The sequence below is a fragment of the Narcine bancroftii genome, chromosome 9 (assembly GCF_036971445.1).
Source record: "Narcine bancroftii isolate sNarBan1 chromosome 9, sNarBan1.hap1, whole genome shotgun sequence".
NCBI lineage: Eukaryota > Metazoa > Chordata > Chondrichthyes > Torpediniformes > Narcinidae > Narcine > Narcine bancroftii.
This window is the reverse complement of record NC_091477.1, coordinates 29,879,989-29,900,380: the sequence shown is the minus strand read 5'-3', so window position 1 is coordinate 29,900,380 and position 20,392 is coordinate 29,879,989. Positions and strand designations below refer to the sequence as shown.

Here is a 20,392-nt window from a genome sequence, read left to right as displayed (position 1 = left end):
AATTACAAAGTGCAAGATTAACTAGGTATTTTGGAACATTAAGATCGATGATACCCTTCACTACTATAAACCCAGACTTTGAGAACATCTTGGTCCCTTGAACCTTGATGCACTGTAGCAATGGATTAGAACGCCCTTTCCTTCTGGATAACCACTGGTGATATACTCAATGGGGGCTGGCTCAGCTTCAACTCTTGCTCATTGCAAGAGGGAAATCAGGAATTAGGTGACTGCCTGCTCCACTCGTGGACTCACCATCAAGTTTGACAAAAAGTCAGATGTAATTTCAGAGCCATTTGGTATTTTAAACAAGAATATAGTATTTTGTGGGATGGCACAGTTAGTGTCACGGTTCGCATAGTGCTATTGCAGTGGTAGCAACCGGGATTAGAATCTGGCACTGTCTGTAAGGAGTTTGTATGTTCTTCCTGTGTATGGGTGGGTTTCCTCTGGGCAATCCAGTTTCCTCCCACTGTTCAAAACGTACCATGGGTTGTAGGATGGCACAGGCTCGTAGCTGAAAGGGCTGTAGGTCCAAATTTAAACATTTTCACCTTATTTTGTGTATTACTGATCTAGAAATTACAGGATTAATCAAACCTATTCAACAGAGATAAAACTTTCAGTTTTAGATCTGAGGTTATTTTCAAGGTATGAGGGGGAAAAATTGGCAGAGGAAAAATTTCAGGGGGATTAATGTTTTGATCATTATAATCTTTCTTTAGGATAATTATTTAAAAATGTGAATCAGATCTTGTACTTACAACATAGAAATGCCCCAGTGCGACCCTGCTCTCTCTCCAGCTGCATGAAATACGGATAATCCAATCAGAGATACTGTCGGGGTAACAGTGAGTGGTCCAATGTAACTTAATAGAGCTCCAGGAAGACCCACAAAGCCAATCAACACTTCAACTATGCTGGATATTATAATTGCCCCTTGTATCTGTATCATGGAGGGAAAAGTAGAAATATGTTTCAGAATCATGTGTGTATATGATACAGTGTGTACTTTTTGGAGAGTAATACATGGCAAGAAAATACATGCATGAACATTAAAATTATGAAAGGAATAGATAGTCTTGACATAAACAGACTCCCCTGAGGGCAGGGATGGTTGGAACAAGAGGGCATGAGTTAAAGGTAAGAGGGCAAAACTTTAGGAGAAATATTAGAGGATGCTTCTTCACTCAGAGAGTGGTGGCAGAATGGAATATTCTTCTGAATGAGATAATTGCCAAGCTCTTTGAAGACCACATGATTTGTTATTAATATATTCCTGATATTTAGTAGTACAAATAACATGAGCAATTTTAAGAGGAGTTACATAGTGTTAAGGGAATAAATAATGATAAAAGAATGGGTCAGGTGGCAATTGCTGCATGCATAAACAGTAGTACATGCTTTTGTTTTTAGTTAACAAAGTTGAGCCTCTGGCCTTTGTTAACCATAACCCTCAATTCCTTTATTTGAAAATCTGTCTAAAATGCTGTTAATGGAGCAACATTTTGCTTCATTCGACATAGAATTCCACAGATTGACTAATCCAAGGGAGTTGCAATGACCCCTCATTTATCTCAGATCAACTGCCCTGAATTTTGAGTCTTTGTCCCTTCAATCACCTGCCAGTGGAAACATCCTTACTGCTTCATAATCTGATGAAGGCACATTCCTGCGAGAAATTGAAAACTCCACGATTAAGTGTTTGTATGGTTTCTCCATAATGGTTAGATATTGAATTCACCTTTCATTGAAGCAAACAGACAAATTCATATCAGGCATGTTGGAAAATAATTGGGTTCAAAAGATTCATCGTGGAATGGTAGAACATACTTGTGTGAGAACTTACCATGTCTAGATAAAATTCTGAAGTAATATACATGGTATAAACAAAGATTTCTTCAGCTTAACAGCAGTGCTGCTAATGTTCCGGACCTGTGGAGAGCAGCGAGCAGAGACATCGCGCTCCCCCGCGGGGACCAACTCACATTGGCTCTGTACAGGCTTTAAACAGCCTGCAAAAGGAACAGACAGTGGTTTTATTTAAAATGCTCCAACCGTGGGGTCTGGACCCAAGAGAGCAAAGCCTATGATCGGCAGCAGCCACGAGAGGTTGCAGACTTCGGCGAAGCAGAAGACGGGTCAAGGCATCAGAAAACAGGAGACCAACCCCACCCCCTTCCCATTTTGAGAGGGAGAAGCAGAGGAGATGACCAACAGGACAGTGACTACGGCAGCAGACCAGACCAGTGAGGGGCTCTGCAGCTGAGGAGCCTTAATCACCCTTGACTTGTTCACCATGCAATAAGAATTTGAATCCCTCCTCACCATTCAAGAACATTGTGGGAAAGTACTAAGCACTGCTGTGGGTCTAAATCAGGAGCCAACTCAAATGCTTTTGCTGCCATAGGGAATGATTGCATTAAGAATCAGGTGTCAGGCATGCAATCAATGTAGATCAATTGGGTGGCACAGGTTTGTCTGCCAAAGAGCCTGTTACATTTGTTTAGTAGCTGGCAAGATAGCCAAATCTCCTCAACATTTGAGGCCACAGGCACAGTCAGTCTAGAAGTGAACCCAAGGACATGCCATGTGTCCACATTGATAAGAGGTGTGGATAACTTCACAGGATGGTGGATAGTTATGCAAAAGGACAGCTGAAAATTTTGCACAGTCAGATATCAATATGGTTGGAACATATCAGCAAGTGATAGAAAACTCCAATTGTTTTTTTTAAACAATAAACCATCTTGCTGAGATGGTTTTATAAATCAGATAATGGTTTACAATTTCAGTCATGTCAATTTAAAGTTTCTGAGAAGAAAGGAGATCAAACATTTCATGTTTTCGTATCACATAATTTCAAATGGAACATAAGATGAGAATGTAGTGAAAGACACGACAGCAGCAAATCGTGAAAGGTAGATGAGGTTTGCCCATGAAGTAAAGATTTGCTGATTTTGGGCTATAACCCGACCCCACAATCCTCTTTGGATTAGTCTGCTTGCTGCAGGAAAACTGATGCACAAAAGACAAGATGCAGAATCTGGCTCAGCTGAATCTGAAAGAGGGTAGACAAAAAAAAAAGAGATGAAGCAAAGCAATTATAAGCAGGTTCTGTTGAAGGGAAGAGGTTTACATTGCAACATTAATGTGCCAAGACTGCTGGGGAACTTGGGAGATCAGAAAGAAGAATATAAAGATTGGAGATATGTATGCAAGGTTCTAAGAATTGTCTCAAATACAAGAGATTCAGAAAGGTTAATGCAACTCACAAGGACAGCAGTTTGAACATACTTCTAATCTATGGTAGTTGAAGATGTAACGTCTTAGGATAGAATAAAGTCACAAAATGATACAAATGCAGAGTAAATAGAACAACAAATGAGTCTTCAGGATCAGCTGAATTAAAGCACTGATACAGTTAAGATCAAAGGATATTTGAAACCTTATTAAACATTATTTTCATTGCTTTTCCATTTATTGGTATAATATTTGATCGAGTGCATAACTGGGTGTTGTACAAGATCCCAAAATTACATTGAGTTGTACTTAACCATATTTACAGAGCGGAAACAGGCCATTTCGGCCTTTCAAGTCCGCACCGGTTCACTTGAACAACTCCACTAGCTCAATCCTCTCGCTCTCCGCCAATATCCCTCCAACCCCCTCACCTCCATGTACACATCCAACCTTCTCTTAAATGACAGAAGGAACCCTGCCGCAATTATCTCATTCGGAAGAACATTCCATTCTGCCGCCACTCTCTGAGTGAAGAAGCATCCTCTAATATTTCTCCTAAAGTTTTGCCCTCTTACCTTTAACTCATGCCCTCTTGTTCCAACCGTCCCTGCCCTCAGGAGAGTCTGTTTATGTCAAGACTATCTATTCCTTTCATAATTTTAATGTTCATGCATGTATTTTCTTGCCATATATATTACTCTGCATGTTTTTTCCCCCCAAAAAAGTACACACTGTATTATATACGCACATGGCAAATTTGCATTTGTTCCTAAATTGAAATTTCTATTTGATTAACGGTTGTAGTCTCTCAATGATTAAAAAAAAACTTACAGAAACTGTCTAGTCTACAAAATTGGTAATGTTTGTGAAAAAATGCAAATAAAGTACTTGCTCCATGTTCTGAAAAAGTAGTAAAATTGTATACAAGGATTATTAATTTCACAAAGCATTTTGTATGATCGTGGAAAAAAATCCAGTTTAAAAATTTTAGGTCAGGATTTGTTTTTTGACATACAGACTCTCCATCCCCAAACCTCGTGCATCCAAGTAGCTCAATTTAACCTACAACCCTCATTCATTTTGAGGGGTCAGAGGTAATGAGAGAAACCAGAGGAAACTATCATTTCTATTGAGAATATTGTGTTTACATAATGATGGCACATGATGGGAACTTCGCAGGACTCAAAAGATTGACATTTTCAAACTATTTTTCAAAAATTGAGACATAAACCTGCTTACAGTGATGTATAAGCATTGACATTTAATGTTACCACCAAAGCACACTTCAAAAAAGCTTTTTTCTGCTGTTGACAGTTCAGCATGCAAAATACCCATAAATCCAACTAAGCTAAGATTGGGAAAAACCATCAAAAGCACTCAAAATAATGTATTATTCCAAAAGCATTTTGTTGGATTAAAATGAACAAATGTTTTAGATGGAAGGTACTGTGGTTTTTTTTCTCTCCCACTCTAAAGAAGTGCAGGTTGGTAGGTTAATTTGCCACTGTAAATATAGGCAATTGGTAGAATCTGAGGGGAACACGAGATTAGTACAAGGTTAGCATAAGTGGGTGCTTGATGGGGAGCCCAGCCTGTTTCTATGCTGCATGACTTCACTAAAACAGTTCAACTCTAGTATCAAATTAAACAAGGATAGAAAGTGTTTTGTGAATAATTAAGCTTAGTTTTTGATGCACATTGTGACAATGGTTCTTTTCTCAAATGTATGCTTGTATTCAATAAAAAAATAAATCAAGGAAATGTTCACTATCTTGCTTTATTTTGAATTAGCATTGTTGAGTGAAAAGTGCAAGACAAATTTCAATGCCTGACCTATTCAACGTGATGGTGTTTATGACTCTGACTCTACTACGGCCATTGTCGAAGTACTCGAGATGGCAGAGGTCGACAGCATCGAGTCCACGCTGCTGAAGATCCAGCTGCGCTGGGTGGGTCACGTCTCCGGAATGGAGGACCATCGCCTTCCCAAGATCGTGTTATATGGCGAGCTCTCCACTGGCCACCGTGACAGAGGTGCACCAAAGAAGAGGTACAAGGACTGCCTAAAGAAATCTCTTGGTGCCTGCCACATTGACCACCGCCAGTGGGCTGATATCGCCTCAAACCGTGCATCTTGGCGCCTCACAGTTTGGCGGGCAGCAACCTCCTTTGAAGAAGAGCGCAGAGCCCACCTCACTGACAAAAGGCAAAGGAGGAAAAACCCAACACCCAACCCCAACCAACCAATTTTCCCCTGCAGCCGCTGCAACCGTGTCTGCCTGTCCCGCATCGGACTTGTCAGCCACAAACGAGCCTGCAGCTGACGTGGACTTTTACCCCCTCCATAAATCTTCGTCCGCGAAGCCAAGCCAAAGAATGGCCATTGTGCTCCCTAGTCATTCATTGATACCGCCAATAGGAATTATCGCAATATTAACAGTGTATCCCAATTTGTGGCAAGGGTTTAAGATAGAGTGAGAGATGAGTAAAACTAATATGAAAATATGAAAGATGAAGAAAACTAGTATGAATATATGTGTAATGAATAAAGCCAGTATGAATAGGATAAGGATAGATAATAGAATGTAGGAAGTAAAGTTAGTCTGAATAAGATAAGGGTCTTCTAGCCTTAGACAGAATTAGCAAGTTCCCTATATGTAATTAGTAAGCTGAAATAAACTGTATAAAAGTTGGGTGAGCCCCAGCATGTGTGTGTATTCCCAGGGTAAGGGGAACGCACCCAACTTTGCATTGTTGTATAATAAATGTTCTTTGTTCTCAATTTTTGTCTCGAGCAATTTCTGTGAAGGTACTTCTATTTCTCACAATAGGAAAGTTAGTTATTTACGAGATTAGTTCAGTCATGTCAATTTTTAAAGGATAAGCAAATCATGTATACATTATTGATTTTGAAATATCAGCTCAAACAGGATACAGTTCAATGACTTGGGGATATTCTGCAGTATATCCAGAAGTACAGGCTTTAAATATAAAGTTTCCTCATGACTACCAGAAAATATTTAATGGGTTCTGTTACGAGCCCAAAAGTCCCCAAAACCCAGCCGCAATAGACATTCACCAAGACAAATGGCTTTCAAAACAAAAGTTATTTCAAACATGAAAATAGAATCAAACTTTAACTTAACTCTATTCTTATACTATACTCTACACTAACCCAAATTAACCCCCTTCTAATTCTAAGCACACGTGTCTGTAATGTGTGTGTAAATTCAAGAAAAGTTCTTTGGTTCACAGTTCAATCTCATTTCTCCTTCCAAGTTCTCTGGTTGCAGGCAATCACCATACTGTGCACAGAATTTAACATGTATAAAGTTCACCAGGCTTGGTGCTTGAAAGGTAAATAAATGTTTACTGCTCAGGAAGGTTCTTGTAGGGTTTGCAGAGAGATATTTGTTGCTCCAGGATTTCCACAACTGAGGTACCACCACTAGTCACCTCAGGGTCTCATTGATGAAACTTTCCCCATCAGGGTCTTCTAGATGGTAACCTCTTTCTTCAAGCTACCACAGAGTTCCATTCCTTCCTCTATTTCAAGAGAAACATCAGACAGATAGCACTTCCAGCCATCTACTGCTCTGGAACTTGCTTTCATCAGTTTCAGTTTTCCTTGGATTACACTTTTTAGTTACTTGTCACTGTCCCACACAGACTGACTGAGCTGTTAATTCAACTCTCTCTTTCTTTTCCAACTGCCACTTCAAAGAGAGCATGTGACTTGTGTCTTGCAAAACCCCCACCTTCCTGAGGAAAACAACAGAAGTTCTTTCTTCTGCTCCTATCTGTTGTTAGATAAACAAAATCCAGGATTGACCTTTCTGTGAGGACTTTGCAAAAAGGGTACTGTTCGACAGCATGACTCCGGCAAGACAATGTTCAAGCATTTTATGATGTCAGTTCAATTAACACCTACTTGTGAAAGGGTGCTTACATTCTCCAGAGATCCTGCAATGTGAATTCTTCAGTCTTTCAAATAAGATCTGTTTTAAAATGTGTGTATGTATGTGACCTACTCTAAATCTTATAAATTTTCCCCAAGTATTAATATTGTTACACCTCCCTTTCTTTAAAGGTATTTTAACTCTGAGTTAAAATTCAGTAATAACTAAACTGCCTTTAAAACTTTAAAAATTAATGTTTTTTTAAAGATGAAAATACTGCAAACATGGCAATTTAAATGTTCAGATTACTTAAACAAATTGATTTCTATTTTAACATTATGCCCCTACCCACCCCACCCCATCATCCTAGATCCAGGCACATGATCAGTGGCTTGGGTACTGAAGCGTTCAACCTGAGAATTTCCAAAGCCCTGGGCAACTTGGCATTCAACAATTAAACACTGGGCAATAAAGAAAGTATTGGAAGTTAACTCCTTTTGAAGTCACCAGTCAATTTTCTTGCAGATATAAGCAAAGCTTCAAATTTGATACTTTACTTCTCGTATCCTTGGATACCATACGTGGGTTGTGTTGAATGGCAAGGTCCAATTTCCATAGATCTCCTCTGTAAATCAATGATGAAAATTATTAGTCCAAAGCACTTTTTGAAAATACATCTGCATTCCTCTCCAAGCTTTCAATTTGTAGATAAATTACCCATTTTAATGCCAGAACTCAGGAACCATATTTAAATTGGTGCAATTTAGCGCATCACATTATGGGTTGTTTAAAAAAAAATCAAATTAATGACCAAAATAATGAAACCAGTTCTCATCAAGAATATGCACCATTGACCCAGGTTCCAATCCAGCACCATTGACCCAGGTTCCAATCCAGCACCATTGACCCAGGTTCCAATCCAGCACCATTGACCCAGGTTCCAATCCAGCACCATTGACCCAGGTTCCAATCCAGCACCATTGACCCAGGTTCCAATCCAGCACCATTGACCCAGGTTCCAATCCAGCACCATTGACCCAGGTTCCAATCCAGCACCATTGACCCAGGTTCCAATCCAGCACCATTGACCCAGGTTCCAATCCAGCACCATTGACCCAGGTTCCAATCCAGCACCATTGACCCAGGTTCCAATCCAGCACCATTGACCCAGGTTCCAATCCAGCACCATTGACCCAGGTTCCAATCCAGCACCATTGACCCAGGTTCCAATCCAGCACCATTGACCCAGGTTCCAATCCAGCACCATTGACCCAGGTTCCAATCCAGCACCATTGACCCAGGTTCCAATCCAGCACCATTGACCCAGGTTCCAATCCAGCACCATTGACCCAGGTTCCAATCCAGCACCATTGACCCAGGTTCCAATCCAGCACCATTGACCCAGGTTCCAATCCAGCACCATTGACCCAGGTTCCAATCCAGCACCATTGACCCAGGTTCCAATCCAGCACCATTGACCCAGGTTCCAATCCAGCACCATTGACCCAGGTTCCAATCCAGCACCATTGACCCAGGTTCCAATCCAGCACCATTGACCCAGGTTCCAATCCAGCACCATTGACCCAGGTTCCAATCCAGCACCATTGACCCAGGTTCCAATCCAGCACCATTGACCCAGGTTCCAATCCAGCACCATTGACCCAGGTTCCAATCCAGCACCATTGACCCAGGTTCCAATCCAGCACCATTGACCCAGGTTCCAATCCAGCACCATTGACCCAGGTTCCAATCCAGCACCATTGACCCAGGTTCCAATCCAGCACCATTGACCCAGGTTCCAATCCAGCACCATTGACCCAGGTTCCAATCCAGCACCATTGACCCAGGTTCCAATCCAGCACCATTGACCCAGGTTCCAATCCAGCACCATTGACCCAGGTTCCAATCCAGCACCATTGACCCAGGTTCCAATCCAGCACCATTGACCCAGGTTCCAATCCAGCACCATTGACCCAGGTTCCAATCCAGCACCATTGACCCAGGTTCCAATCCAGCACCATTGACCCAGGTTCCAATCCAGCACCATTGACCCAGGTTCCAATCCAGCACCATTGACCCAGGTTCCAATCCAGCACCATTGACCCAGGTTCCAATCCAGCACCATTGACCCAGGTTCCAATCCAGCACCATTGACCCAGGTTCCAATCCAGCACCATTGACCCAGGTTCCAATCCAGCACCATTGACCCAGGTTCCAATCCAGCACCATTGACCCAGGTTCCAATCCAGCACCATTGACCCAGGTTCCAATCCAGCACCATTGACCCAGGTTCCAATCCAGCACCATTGACCCAGGTTCCAATCCAGCACCATTGACCCAGGTTCCAATCCAGCACCATTGACCCAGGTTCCAATCCAGCACCGTGTCAGGAATTTGTACATTCTCCTCACATCTGCAAGGGGATTCCTCTAGGTGCTCCAGTTTCTTCCCACCCTCCAAAACATACATGATTTAAACTAATTTGAGTGAAATTGAGCCGCACAGGCTTTAATGGCTGGGATCAGCTTTACTGTGTGGTAGATTAAGTTTACAAAAAAAATAGCAATGAGAATTTGATTGGCTTTCCATGATGTCCCACTATTCATGCCGGTGAGATAAAACAAGATCACAAAATTAACACTGATCCAATCATTGGGAGATAAGCTGAAGCCTAACAGAGTTCACCAGCAGATTTGTCCTAGATAATTCTAATCAAAAGCAGGTTTAAATACCTTCACTTGGACACTTCCACTTCTCTAGAGCAAGAATAGCTCTAGCAGGAACAAGAAATGCAAGGGCGCTTGCTTGAAATAAGGGAAGCCTAAGTAAATAAAAAATTTAGAAAGATCAGCATAAAGCAGACAAGAATTTAAAGCAGCTGTTATTTAGGTGATCATGATCTGCAAATTACTTGTGCTTTGTGCAGACAATAATTAATTATATTTCATTCCAGGTTTAATTAATTGCTTTTTGTTAAATTGGCAAAGTAATTAATAATTAAGGATCGAATGCATTTTTAGACAGTGGGTCCACTTTATTTCTTCAGGAACAATTTTGCTCACAATTATCCTGTTATTTTATTTTAAAAATCATTAAGAAGGGATACTTTTATTCACAGATGGGGAATGCATTAATGTGTATAATTTTGAGCGGTAGAAAATTAAGGAATGAGAAAGAATTGGAAGAGGGGGAGGGAGATGAAGAAAGAACAAGTTTTTCCTTTAGGTTATTCCTCAGCATCAGAATCAGAATTTATTGTCATAAACAAGTAATGAAATTCTTTTATTTTTGTGGCAGCATCACAGTTCAAACATTCATATAAACCACCCTACAACAATAAATAAAAATAGAGCACGAAAAGTCGAAGTAAGGCAGCGCCTTTGGTTAATTGATCATTCAGAAATGTGATGAATCTCCTCAAGCATCTCAGAAAGTATAGCCACTGATGAACCATCTTTGTGATTGCATTGACATGGAGGCTCCAGGACAGATCTTCAGCGATGTTGACGCCCAGGAATTTTAAGTTCTTGACCCTCTCCATTAATGAGCCTTAGATAAAGACTAGAATGTATTCTCCTGAAGACCACAATCATCTCCTTGTTACGTTGAGTGCAATGTTGTTGGTGTGACACCACTCAATGAGCACTGAGGGAAGTACCATTGACAAAAACATTTGCTGTTGGACAGAAATGGTTATCCCCAGAATTTAGTTTTGTTTCTTTGGAGCATTTGAAAGATGTAATCGATTTCTAAAAGCTTACAAATTATTTTTATTTTTTTAAAAATGACAACAAAAACAAAATTTTACAACAGTTGATCATTCTGCCGGGAGATCACAAAAATTTTTTTTAAATGATTTAAAAACTCTCAGATCAATGAAATGATGCAATAGTGACCATGGCCAAAAGGTTAGGACCAGGTCGCAGACTCTGTCAGGAAAATGAAATGATTGCTAGTGAAAACAACTTTTTCCAAATCAAAGAAGAATTTCCTTCTGCAGCAATTGAAGTTCATTACTTATAAACTAATTTTTTATAAAAATTGAAGCATACCATAGAAAATGGCTTTAGAAGGAAGAGATAACATACCTGCATCCAAATGTTGTCTGAATAAGTGTAGTAATTCCAACACAGGTGAAAATAGTACCAATCAGCTGACTGACAGTATTCTGATCTTTTCCAACACAGAGTGATTCTGCCAGCATGAAGGGTACAGCTATAGTTCCACTAAAGCAGGTCAAGTAGTGCTGGAAGGCCAAGATTGCAATGCTTCACAGAAAGTTCATTCAAGTGCCAGCATACAAATAATTAACTTCAAAAATAAAATAAAAATAACGCTGGAGATTTGAAAAAAATGACTCGGGGTGATCAGGGATAACACTGGACAACTTATTTTATCGAAAGGATTGCTGCCTGGAAAAAAATTGGGGATTATGATAGATAACTTCAAGCTGAACCCAAAGGCAAATTTTGCAAATAGGCAGAAAACGTTAAAAATGAAGATAAAAATGGGTGAAATAAACTCAAAGAAACTTGAAATTCATCCAAAGTTGCTGCTGCAGGCAGAATACACACCCACCAAAAGACAACTTATGTATGCAAATTAAATCCACATGACTCAAGTCAAGCCAATAAAAAAGTTGTCGATTATTTGTAAATTAAAATTGAAACCTAACCCTTCAATAACCATTTTTGGAATACTTTCTGACAATAATGCTATACTAACTTCAATTCAATGTCTCATTTTATCCTTTTCTTTGTTAATTTCCAGACATACAATTTTGATTAAATAGAATGACAAAGTTTCACCTACACATGCACAATGGCTAAGGGAATATTATGACTTGCTTAAATATGGAAAAAAATAATTTTTTCTGTCATTGATTCAAATACCAAATTTCAAATGAGATGGGGCTTGTTTATCTTAACTTTAAGAGTTAGTGTTGAGTTTGAAATTTGGCATGGTACTCTCTCTCTCTGTTTCCAAGATTATGCCACTTGAATTTTTTTTTAAATGTCAACCTTCAACCTTGCTTAGGGAAGGGGTTTAGAATTTATCCTTTTTTTGCTGCTTTTTGTTCTTTGTTAGATTCTATTGTAACATTAGGTTTGTGCCGTTGTACTTCAGAATTTTTACATATGATCACTATTGTAAATTTTTTTACTAGTTCTATAGCACATATCATAATTGTATTGTTTTTTTCTATTGTAAAAATGTCAAGAATGTTTTAAAAAGAAAAAAAATTGAGAAAATATTTTACTTTCTTCCCAAAAGTCTAATAGAGTTGAAGAGGCTATGAGGAGCCACGAGGAGCCCTCTTCCTCCTTCACTACAAGGCAATGTAATGATACCATTGCATGCAGCACCACAACACTGAAGCTTTAAATAGAATATCAGTGCACGCTCCAACCCAGTGGAATTATTCACCTCCTGTCCTGGCAGACAGATGCTAGTGATACTTTGCTTGGAGTTGTTATAAATAGTTTCATTCCTTTAATCCTCTCGAGAACTCTTCAGCAACAGGCCTACAGCTAGGGCAGCTCAGAATAAAATGTCACAGGATTTTGTGGAAAAATTGTATCAAAAATTACCTCACTGATAAAGATCCAGAGATAGCAACATTAAAAAGTCATTGCTAGCACATCAATGACAGCAATTGTTTTTTAAACTATGCAGATTTTATATTAATAACAAACATGCGAGGATAATACCTGAAATCCAAGCAAAATGCACAGATACCAAGGAGGAACATCTTCGATTTTGTAGATCATATCAAAACTGCTATGAGGAAGTGTGGATTGTGCTGGACCATTTGTATTGGTTTCATCAGTCTGGGAAACATAACCACCGTGGAAAAAGTGATTACCACATCTTTTAGCACTTTGATTTGTTAAAGTGCCACTCTTATCCCATTATTTTTCCCAACCAGGATAAATGGCAAACCACAAAATGGTATTTTCTAACATGAAATTTGTGTGCAATGAATAATGTCTGATTATTTAAAATCTAACACATTTCAAAGGTTGAATGAGCATCACAATTCTTTGGCACTGCTACCCAACTATTTGTTGCCTCTCCACAAGTAGCAATCCATTTGCCTGGCTGGTGAATATAATCAAACTACTTTTGTTCTCCGAGAACCTCAATTTCAAAGCATTTGAACAGCGATTTATTTTCCCAGACATTCACCGTTCAACCAAAGAACCTTAAGGACTCATTTGTCAATCCAGTTATCAACTCTTTGCAAATCAAATGTTTCCTTATTTGCAAGAGCCAATACAAAATTGTTTTGTTCATTTACCAGCAAGTTGGCAAGGAGGGGATATGTAGTGCCGAGGACATTTCAAATGTTCAATTTTAAATTAATGGAAACATGCACATTTAAAAAAAAACTTTTAATGCCCTTGCTCAAATAGGGTTGTAAAGATTTCTTACCTTAATACAAAACAATTACATCTTGCATTAGCTCCATATTAAAAGAGAAACAGCAAAACTAATTTAGATTGTTGGAAACAGCCAAAGAGCCTGAGTTTTGTAAGTGCAACTGCCAGGAACATAATGATGAAATCTGCTTCATGAAACAAGTAAAGCCAGTCAAAAAATGGTGATGTAGTGGCACAGCTCAGAGCTGCTGTTTCACACAGCAGAACTTGCTTCATTCCTAATGACAATTAGCATGAAGGGTACCAGGATATCATTTCCACACAAGCTCAATCTGTGATAAGGAATGGCTCAAACTGCCAAGGAAAATGACTTGGAAAATAAGGTGTAATCAATAGTACGCAGCAAGAGGAAAAGAAAGAGACAAGCACCAAAACTTTGAGGAAAAGATCAACTTTTGTTTTCATACTTACTGAACAAATCTGCTATACTTATCTGCACCTAGAATAAACAAGTCTTTTGAGTAAGGTCATTCTAACTACAAATTGGAAAATTATCTAGATATTTAGGTATTGTTAGCGAAGATTCACAACCAAAGTCATAACCATTGCACAATTAGAATCTTTTAGATCAGAACTCAAATTCTCAAAACTCATGTTCAAAAGTAATCACCAAGGTATATTAAATGTCTAAATTTCATATAGCATTTTAAAGATAGACCAAAACAGCAACTATCTTGGCATGAATCCCTGTTACATAATCCTAAGATTTTCCTGCTCTTATAATTTAGAGAAACATTATACTTCAAGAAAAGTGTAGAGAACAAAACAAAGGACTCTACATCACCTTTGTTGACCTCACCAAAGCCTTCGACACCGTGAGCAGGAAAGGGCTTTGGCAAATACTAGAGCGCATCGGATGTCCCCCAAAGTTCCTCAACATGATTATCCAACTGCACGAAAACCAACAAGGTCGGGTCAGATACAGCAATGAGCTCTCTGAACCCTTCTCCATTAACAATGGCGTGAAGCAAGGCTGTGTTCTCGCACCAACCCTCTTTTCAATCTTCTTCAGCATGATGCTGAACCAAGCCATGAAAGACCCCAACAATGAAGACGCTGTTTACATCCGGTACCGCACGGATGGCAGTCTCTTCAATCTGAGGCGCCTGCAAGCTCACACCAAGACACAAGAGAAACTTGTCCGTGAACTACTCTTTGCAGATGATGCCGCTTTAGTTGCCCATTCAGAGCCAGCTCTTCAGCGCTTGACGTCCTGCTTTGTGGAAACTGCCAAAATGTTTGGCCTGGAAGTCAGCTGAAGAAAACTGAGGTCCTCCATCAGCCAGCTCCCCACCATGACTACCAGCCCCCCCACATCTCCATTGGGCACACAAAACTCAAAACGGTCAACCAGTTTACCTATCTCGGCTGCACCATTTCATCAGATGCAAGGATCGACGATGAGATAGACAACAGACTCGCCAAGGCAAATAGCGCCTTTGGAAGACTACACAAAAGAGTCTGGAAAAACAACCAACTGAAAAACCTCACAAAGATAAGCGTATACGGAGCCGTTGTCATACCCACACTCCTGTTCGGCTCCGAATCATGGGTCCTCTACCGGCACCACCTACGGCTCCTAGAACGCTTCCACCAGCGTTGTCTCCGCTCCATCCTCAACATCCATTGGAGCGCTCACACCCCTAACGTCGAAGTACTCGAGATGGCAGAGGTCGACAGCATCGAGTCCACGCTGCTGAAGATCCAGCTGCGCTGGATGGGTCACGTCTCCAGAATGGAGGACCATCGCCTTCCCAAGATCGTATTATATGGCGAGCTCTCCACTGGCCACCGTGACAGAGGTGCACCAAAGAAAAGGTACAAGGACTGCCTAAAGAAATCTCTTGGTGCCTGCCACATTGACCACCGCCAGTGGGCTGATAACGCCTCAAACCGTGCATCTTGGCGCCTCACAGTTTGGCGGGCAGCAGCCTCCTTTGAAGAAGACCGCAGAGCCCACCTCACTGACAAAAGGCAAAGGAGGAAAAACCCAACACCCAACCCCAACCAACCAATTTTCCCTTGCAACCGCTGCAATCGTGTCTGCCTGTCCCGCATCGGACTGGTCAGCCACAAACGAGCCTGCAGCTGACGTGGACTTTTTACCCCCTCCATAAATCTTCGTCCGCGAAGCCAAGCCAAAGATATAAAGAAAGAAGATACTTCATGGACAAAAAGATTTAAAGTTTACTTGCTTCTGTTTCCCTTGCACATCCATTTTGTTAAAACCAATAGAGACACATTGCACAAAAAGGTATGTGAAACACTAGAATTCTAAGTATTCAACCATTCCGTTTTCACCCTTTAATGCTTGAATATTAAGACAAAAACAAGGTGGAGGCATTCTGAAGTGATCATACAAAAACTGATTTGCGAGTTGCTCAGGGACAAAACTGACTGTGGGATGCAACGTGAAGAGTAGGAGCAAATGGCTGAAATTTTAATTTGTGAAGTATCCATCATACCTTTTCAGACCAGATATATTTGTTTCTTATCATAGAGGTTGCAGGAATGAGTTGTGAGTATTTCCAGCATGGTTTTACACAATCATCTACAAAAGCTTGTGGGTTTTTTTTCTAAAACAAAAGTTGTTAATTCCAACTACTCTGCATGTAAAGCAGCATTTCCAAATTCCATTCTTAAAAGGCTTGGCATTAATTTTCCTTGTCCTTCACAGAAAATACGTTGCTCTATCAATAACTTTCAAATTGTTAGATATCTCAAATCAAAAACATTTTATATTTGAAAAATATCTGGGGCAAAATGTAATTTCTCCTTTAGTTAACTCATGGAGGTTTGATATTCTAATTAATTCTGCATTTCTTTAAAGATTTATACATTTAACAAAAATTGAAATTGCAAATGAAAACTTTTAGAAGTTGTAGACCAGAAATAAAATCAGAAAAATGTTGAAAACAGTCAATTTGTCAGGTAGCAGGTGTGGAGAGAGAGAAACAATCATTCATTTCTGGTTGATGATCTTTCATCAGACTCCATGAATGATCAATTTAAACATCCAACCCAGAACTGGTGCCTGACCAAACAAGTTTACATGTAAAGATAGTACTCAGGACTAAGGTTTTGTAGAGCTTACCTGTCTATTCCAGATCCATGTGTCAAAATTCCACTATCCTTTTAAATTATTGTTCAAATAACGGCAAAGTGTAAGAACAATTTGGGTATTTGGCCCCAGCGAGTCTGCTCCACCATTTAAATCATGGCTGTTTTATCTTTCCTCTCAACCCCATTTTTCTGCTTTATTCCCATAACCTTTGACACCCTAACTTAATCAATCTCCACTTTAAATTTACCCCATGACTTGGCCTCCACAGCCATCTCTGGCAACAAATTCTATAGATTCGCCAGGCCTATGGCTGAAAAATTTCTCCTCATCATTCGTCAACGAGGATGTCCTGTTATTGAGGATGTGCCCTCTACTCCTGGATTTTTCCACAACCGGAATTATCTTCTTTATGTCCACTCTATCCAGTCCTTTCAATATTTGGTCGGTTTCAATGAGGCCACCTTTCAAATACCCACGAATAGAGGCCCAAACCCATAAAATGCTCCTCATACATTAACCCTCTCATCTCTGGGAACATTTTCGTAAATCGTCAAATGCCAGCACATCCTTCCATAGATATGGGGCCCAAAACTGCTCACAATACTTCAAATGTGGAGTCATCAATATCTTATTCTCATTAAAAATAAGGGCAGTAAGAGAGGGAAGAGTCAGCCTTGGTTAATTAAGGAAATAAAGGAAAGTGTAAAATTAAAAGCTTAAGTGTACAAAGTGGCCAAGAGTAGTGGGAAACTGAAGGATTGGGAAATCTTTAAAAGTCAACTAAACAAGAAATAAGGAAAGGGAAGAGGATTATGAAGGTAAATTAATACAAAATATAAAAACATAGCAAAAAAAATTATAAATACATAAAATGGAAGAGGGTGGCTAGAGTCAACATAGGTCTCTTGGATGATGAGAAATGGAAATTGATATTGAATGATGAGAAACTGACTGAGACATTGAACAAATATTTAGTGTCACAGTGGAAGACATGCCCAGCTGCCAAAGTGTGGTGTTAGGGATTGAAGGGAAGTGAGGGCCTCGATAAAATAATTGTTACAAAAGAGATAGTGATGAGCAAACTAATGGGGTTGAAGGCAGACAAATCCCCTGGTCCTGATGGGATGCATCCCAAGGTACTGAAGGAAATGTCAGCAGTTATAGTCGATCCGTTGGTAGTCATTTACCAAAATTCCCTGGATTCTGGACAGATTGGAAGACAGCAAGTGTCACGCCACTTTTTAAAAAAGGATATAGGCAGAAGATAGGTAACTATCAGCCAGTTAGCTTAACATCTGTTGTCGAGAAAATACTTGAAGTTGTCATTAAGGATGAAATAGTAAGACATTTAGAACAGTGCTTGTGCATGAATCGCAAAAACTTGGGTTGCAGGTGCAACAGGTTATTAAGAAGGCAAATGGAATGTTTGCCTTCATGCAAGAGGAATTTAATTCATGCTGCAACTGTACAAGGTATTAGTGAGGTCGCACCTGGAGTACTGTATGCAATTCTGGTCTCCATAATTGAGGAAAGTTATTCTGGCCTTGGAGGCAGTCCAGAGAAGGTTCACCTGGTTGACCTATGAGGACAGACTAACTCCCCTTGAATTATACTCATTCGAATTCAGAAGTATGAGAGGAGATCTTATAAAAACATATAAAATTATGAAAGGGATTGATAGAGCCAAAAAAATTGTTTTCATTCGTAGGTGTGACCAGAACTAGGGGACACAGCCACAAGATTCAGGGGGAGTAGATTTAAGACGGAGATAAGGAAAAACTGTTTTTCCCCAGAGAGTAGTGAATCTGCATAATTCTCTGCCAAGGAAAGCAGTTGAGGCTACTTCATTAAACATATTAAAGGTTCAGTTAGATAGATTTTTACATTTAAAAAAAAGGAATTAAGGGATATAGGGTAAAGGTAGGTAGGTGGAGTTGAGTCAATGATCTTATTGAATGGTGGAGCAGGCTCAATGGGCCAGATGGCTGACTCCTGCTCCTATTTCTTATGTTCTTATAAAGCCTCAAAGTTACACCTTTGCTTTTATATTCCAGTCCTTTCAAAATGAATGTTACCATTGCATTTACCTTCCAAACAAAATAGAAACCAGCTGATAGAACAAGTTATACGAGTACTGTTCAGAGGGAAATCTTCGCTTTGAAAAATCCAAGTGTCCAACGATATTAACTGTTTCCTTCTCATTACATATGCTGCCAGACCAAAATAATGATCAACAATTTTAATTTTTACTTTTAAAAAATTCTTAAGTTGTTCCATGTTCTTAAATTTAAATTGCAAAAAGAGGAAATGGGAGACAAGAGATTGCAAATATTGTTATTTAAGAGAAAAATAAACTGCTGGAGGAACTTGATGGGTTGGAGGGAAAAGGATAGTCAATGCATCTGGTAGAAATGAGAATCACATCACCAGAATTATTTAAATCCATTAAGTTGCTTCAGAGCTTTCATTAAAAAGGCAAATTGGAATTGTTCTTAGAATAAGTTATATTTTCAGGTACATTGGAAAAGTGGCTGGACTATGGGCTTTAATCAACACTGGCAAAGAGCAGTAAAAATAACCCACAGTGGTACAGAAGGCCAAGAAGCTCTCTCTGAAAACTGTTAGAAATCATGGGCATCAGAAAATCAATAAAGTCCAGAATTTACCTTCTCATTTCCAGCTTGAAACCTTCCATCCACATGGATGTTGTTCTCAGACAATTCTTCATAGCCAAGTCCTGGAATGCTGTTCTAGTTCCAAGAATTTGAACATTACTCAGACATGAAATCAAAAGGTAGAATACCAACAGCAGACACACGTGGAATCAAGACTACTTCTTCTGATGCATGGATTTTTAAAAAAATATTATGCATCAGCAGTGCGATAAAACATAGAACCATTCTAACTTTATAAGCAAACTTCTTGTCCCTTAAAACAAAATCTATTTTCCCATAAAAATTCATTTCAATTATGTAATTAGTAAACGTCCCAGAAGGACCACCCATTATTCCATGTTTTGGAACCTATCTTTTAGATGCACCAAGTTGCATACAGTTAGTAATGAAATAAACGATCTGCACTTCCAATTTTAAATCACTAACAAAAGGGACCAAATTTTTATATAATGAAAATTAATGAAAAAATTATTCAACTTTTCTTACATAACTCTCTATGCAAGGAAGAGCAGATTAGTGTAGGTATCATTTGCAAAATTCAGTGGGACATACAGCTTTCTTTTGAAATCCTAGTTCCATTCCAGGTTACACAATCTCATGAAATTTTAAAGCTTTTCTGCAGGTGCCATTAGTGGCCTTAGTAACCAGTTGAATGTCTTGCATCATTAAGTTAAATATTCTCAAGAGAGATACACAACCATGCATGCATCCCAGAATTTAATACTGGGATAATTCAGCACGTCCCGATATTGAAAAAATAATTTGCAGGTTCAATAAGATTTCACATATAGATAGTTACTTTGTGCAGTTGTATTAAACACAGCTCCCAAAATTTGATAGTGTCTAACCACATATTTAACTTCTTGGGAAGCTTGAAATGCCAATTAACATTACAATCCAATGCTCACCCAAACACTTCTCAGACCATTTTTTTTTCAAATAAAATTTGACAGATGGCTTTAAAATAAACACATCACAAATATTTTCTCAACACATGATAGAATCTTGTTACATCACAGATCAGCAGGAATAGAAATTCACCAAGACAATGTTATTTTAAAACAATAT

The 20,392-nt window shown here is 39.3% G+C and overlaps 1 protein-coding gene across 1 annotated transcript in view; it reads right to left on the bottom strand.

Moving 5' to 3' along the window:
* Positions 1 to 20,392, bottom strand: part of slc23a1 (solute carrier family 23 member 1) — a 63,430-nt gene that overhangs the window by 25,699 nt on the left and 17,339 nt on the right. Inside the window, exons 3-8 of the mRNA XM_069899023.1 lie at positions 19,316 to 19,399; positions 12,854 to 12,973; positions 11,231 to 11,388; positions 9,875 to 9,963; positions 7,700 to 7,767; positions 765 to 946 (exon numbers count right to left, since the gene is read on the bottom strand). Of these exons, the coding sequence (XP_069755124.1) occupies positions 765 to 946; positions 7,700 to 7,767; positions 9,875 to 9,963; positions 11,231 to 11,388; positions 12,854 to 12,973; positions 19,316 to 19,399 (701 nt within the window). The remainder of the gene's footprint in view (positions 1 to 764; positions 947 to 7,699; positions 7,768 to 9,874; positions 9,964 to 11,230; positions 11,389 to 12,853; positions 12,974 to 19,315; positions 19,400 to 20,392) is intronic.